This window comes from Cibotium barometz, chromosome 37 (genome assembly GCF_041138505.1).
Source record: "Cibotium barometz isolate CiBa-2024 chromosome 37, ASM4113850v1, whole genome shotgun sequence".
In the NCBI taxonomy this organism is placed as follows: domain Eukaryota; kingdom Viridiplantae; phylum Streptophyta; class Polypodiopsida; order Cyatheales; family Cibotiaceae; genus Cibotium; species Cibotium barometz.
The window spans coordinates 28,481,445-28,484,370 of record NC_141082.1 but is presented as its reverse complement, the minus strand read 5'-3'; the positions used below and the strand labels follow the sequence as shown (position 1 = coordinate 28,484,370).

General features: G+C 37.9%; 1 protein-coding gene across 1 annotated transcript; it reads left to right on the top strand.

The window, feature by feature from the left end:
* The first annotated feature begins 1,080 nt into the window (after positions 1-1,080).
* On the top strand, positions 1,081-1,913 carry LOC147617127 (uncharacterized). Its single transcript, XM_086776352.1, has 3 exons — positions 1,081-1,210; positions 1,305-1,561; positions 1,664-1,913. The coding sequence occupies exons 1-3, from the start codon at positions 1,104-1,106 to the stop codon at positions 1,804-1,806; spliced, it is 507 nt and encodes a 168-aa protein (XP_086632478.1). The 5' UTR covers positions 1,081-1,103; the 3' UTR covers positions 1,807-1,913.
* The last annotated feature ends 1,013 nt before the right edge of the window (positions 1,914-2,926 follow it).

The window sequence follows — 2,926 nt, the reverse complement described above, 5'->3', positions numbered from 1 at the left end:
AGTTAGCTGGAAATATGCGTATTCAATCAAGCAATACTAATGGATGCAATGAGTTTAAACAGTGGGTCATGAATATTGGGAATGGAGTGGATTGTAGCGATGATAATACGATGGTGACACTACCAAGTAATATGGTCTTGCAAAGATCGAGTCTTAAAGACTTGGTACATTGGGTATACTCTGAATTGGCTATCACTACGACATATGCTTCATACTTTAGTGAGCGTGCTATTCTTGCTCCGATAAACAGTCAAGTGGATATTGTGAATAAGACAGCTTTGGATGCAATGCCTGGTGAGCCTAAGCAATATTTCAGTGCAGATTCAATTCTTGAAAATGATGAAAATTCATTCCTGTATTCCACAGAATTTTTGAACACAATCGACCTTCGGGGCGGATATCCACCTCACTGCTTGGTTTTAAAGTTAGAAGCTCCTGTTATTTTGCTTCGTAACTTGGATCCAAGACGTGGACTCTGTAATGGTACACGGATGATATGTAAGGCCTTTCACTCTAAAGTCTTGGAGACTGAAATCATCACTGGTACTAAAGTTGGTGAAAGAGTATTTCTTCCACGGATTACCTTTATATGCAGCGAGGCCCAACTACCATTCACCATGAGGAGGAGACAGTTTCCCGTCCGGCTGGCATTTGGCATGTCAATAAACAAATCACAAGGCCAAACCCTAAATGTCTTGGGGTTATATTTGGTGACTCCAGTGTTTACTCATGGACAACTGTATGTCGCGTTGTCACGAGCACGGTCTCCTCATGCTGTGAAGGTGTTACTTGAGGATAACGCTAATGTGGAGTGTTCATTTGATGATCTTCAAAGTTATACACCTACAACAAACAATATTGTTTATAAGGAGATCTTGATGACTTCAGAGTGACAATTCAGGTTTCTTATTTAAGTTCTGCAATTTGATTAATTTTGTTGTGATTTCTTTTTTTATACATATTTGTCCATGGTAAAAGTACCTATTTTTGTTGTTTACAGACATGTCTGAGATTACCTTTACATTGGACATGCCTTTGTCGAGGATAGAACGTGAGTTTTTCTCTATATTTGCTTAACTTTTCTTGATTACAAAGTATGGAACATGACATTCTATACTAATGTCTATCTGTATACAGAGCCACCGCTATGGTCAGCTCCTATTACTGCAGGTCACGTAGCAGGGATTATGATTGATGCTTATAGGGATGGGTAAGTATAAGTGTAATTGTTAGGCATTGTATGAATATTTTTTGAACCTATATATAAATAATTGTATAACCTATTTGTTATGCTTTGATTTTAGGATATTACATGACATTGATACGTTTATGGTAAGAGTTGTCGACGAAGGCATCGAGATGTACGGGATTGGTGTTCCTGATGAGGAGTGGGGTGTCTATTTGTTTTGGAGAGAGATGGACAGATGCTTTGCATCATTTGAGGGGTATTCAGTACCCGATGAGTGGGTGTTTCTTACATCCATCATGGCCATTGGTATTCGTTATGCGTTTTATACTAGAGCTCCTCATGTACCATCCACTCGATGTTCTATTGTACGAGGTAATTTTGATTATGTTTTTCTATTATAAGCTTTTTTTGAGATTTTATTTATCGATGTGTCGTTATGTGCAGATTTGATTTATCATTGTTTCGTTTGTGCAGGTCCTTTGCATTCATCGATAGTAGAGCATGTGCGGGATGGATCACCGCTTTACAATAGAGAGCGTATTGTGATGAGGAGACAATTGAATGATCCTTCTCACAAGAGAAGAATTCAATTTGTTGATTCTGACATTACTGACTGAGAATACGTATTTTGTGGTGCATTTTGAGAATATGTAATATTGGTCCTTTTTTGCATCTTCGTATGCTACATTACTATGATATTTTTGTTTTCGCCATAAATCTACGAGACATGGATGTTATTTTAAGATATATATATATAAAGTCACTTGAAATAATGTATTGTGTTTACTTAAAACATGACCTAAATTGGAGAAACTGAGTTTATTTTTTCTAGAACTCTACCTATCGGCCGCAGCAACGCGCGGGTCCAATACTTGTCTATATATTACGCATTAGATATTTTCTTCCTATTACATAGGCTAGATTCCTTTTTGCCAATTTTTGTTGCTATCCGTGCATACCCAATAGAATGGAGGGGCTTCACACGTATGACTTAGGAACTCTCCAATAGAGGCCAAAGAGGATCCTTGCGTGTGAATCATAGACCACGGAGGGAAGGCCTCTCAAACTCGCCTACACGGACACACGATAACTCGCCCCTACACGGACACACGAACTAGACAACAAAAGAGGGCCCAATCAAAACCACAACCCCACCTCGTGGCCAAAGGAGGTGGGGCTAATTCAAAATAACCACTCCTGCAAGCGTGAGGAGGAGCCAAATCTCACATCTTCCAATGCAATTTTGAATTTGAATCTAAGAAGATCTCATCTCACATCTTTCAATAAAATCTTTGTATACATGTTCACATACCTATAGATACACACACGTATATATATTATGTATGTATGTGTATGTATAGGTATGTAAGCATGTATATATAAATAGATTTATATATATGTCGACGCACACACATGTAAGCATGTAAGCATGTATATATAAATAGATTTATATATATGTCGACGCACACACATGTATGTTCATGCACACACACACACACACACAACACACAGACACCAGCACATGATACGTGCACACACGCATACAAACACATATACACACTCGCACACATGGACACACGTGCAACATATAGAGATATGCACACTTGCACATACTCAAGCTTGCACATACACACACAAATATATATATTATGTGCATGTGTAAGAGAGAGAATATACATACACACACGTATATATATTATGTATGTATGTGTATCTATAGGTATGTAAGCATGTATA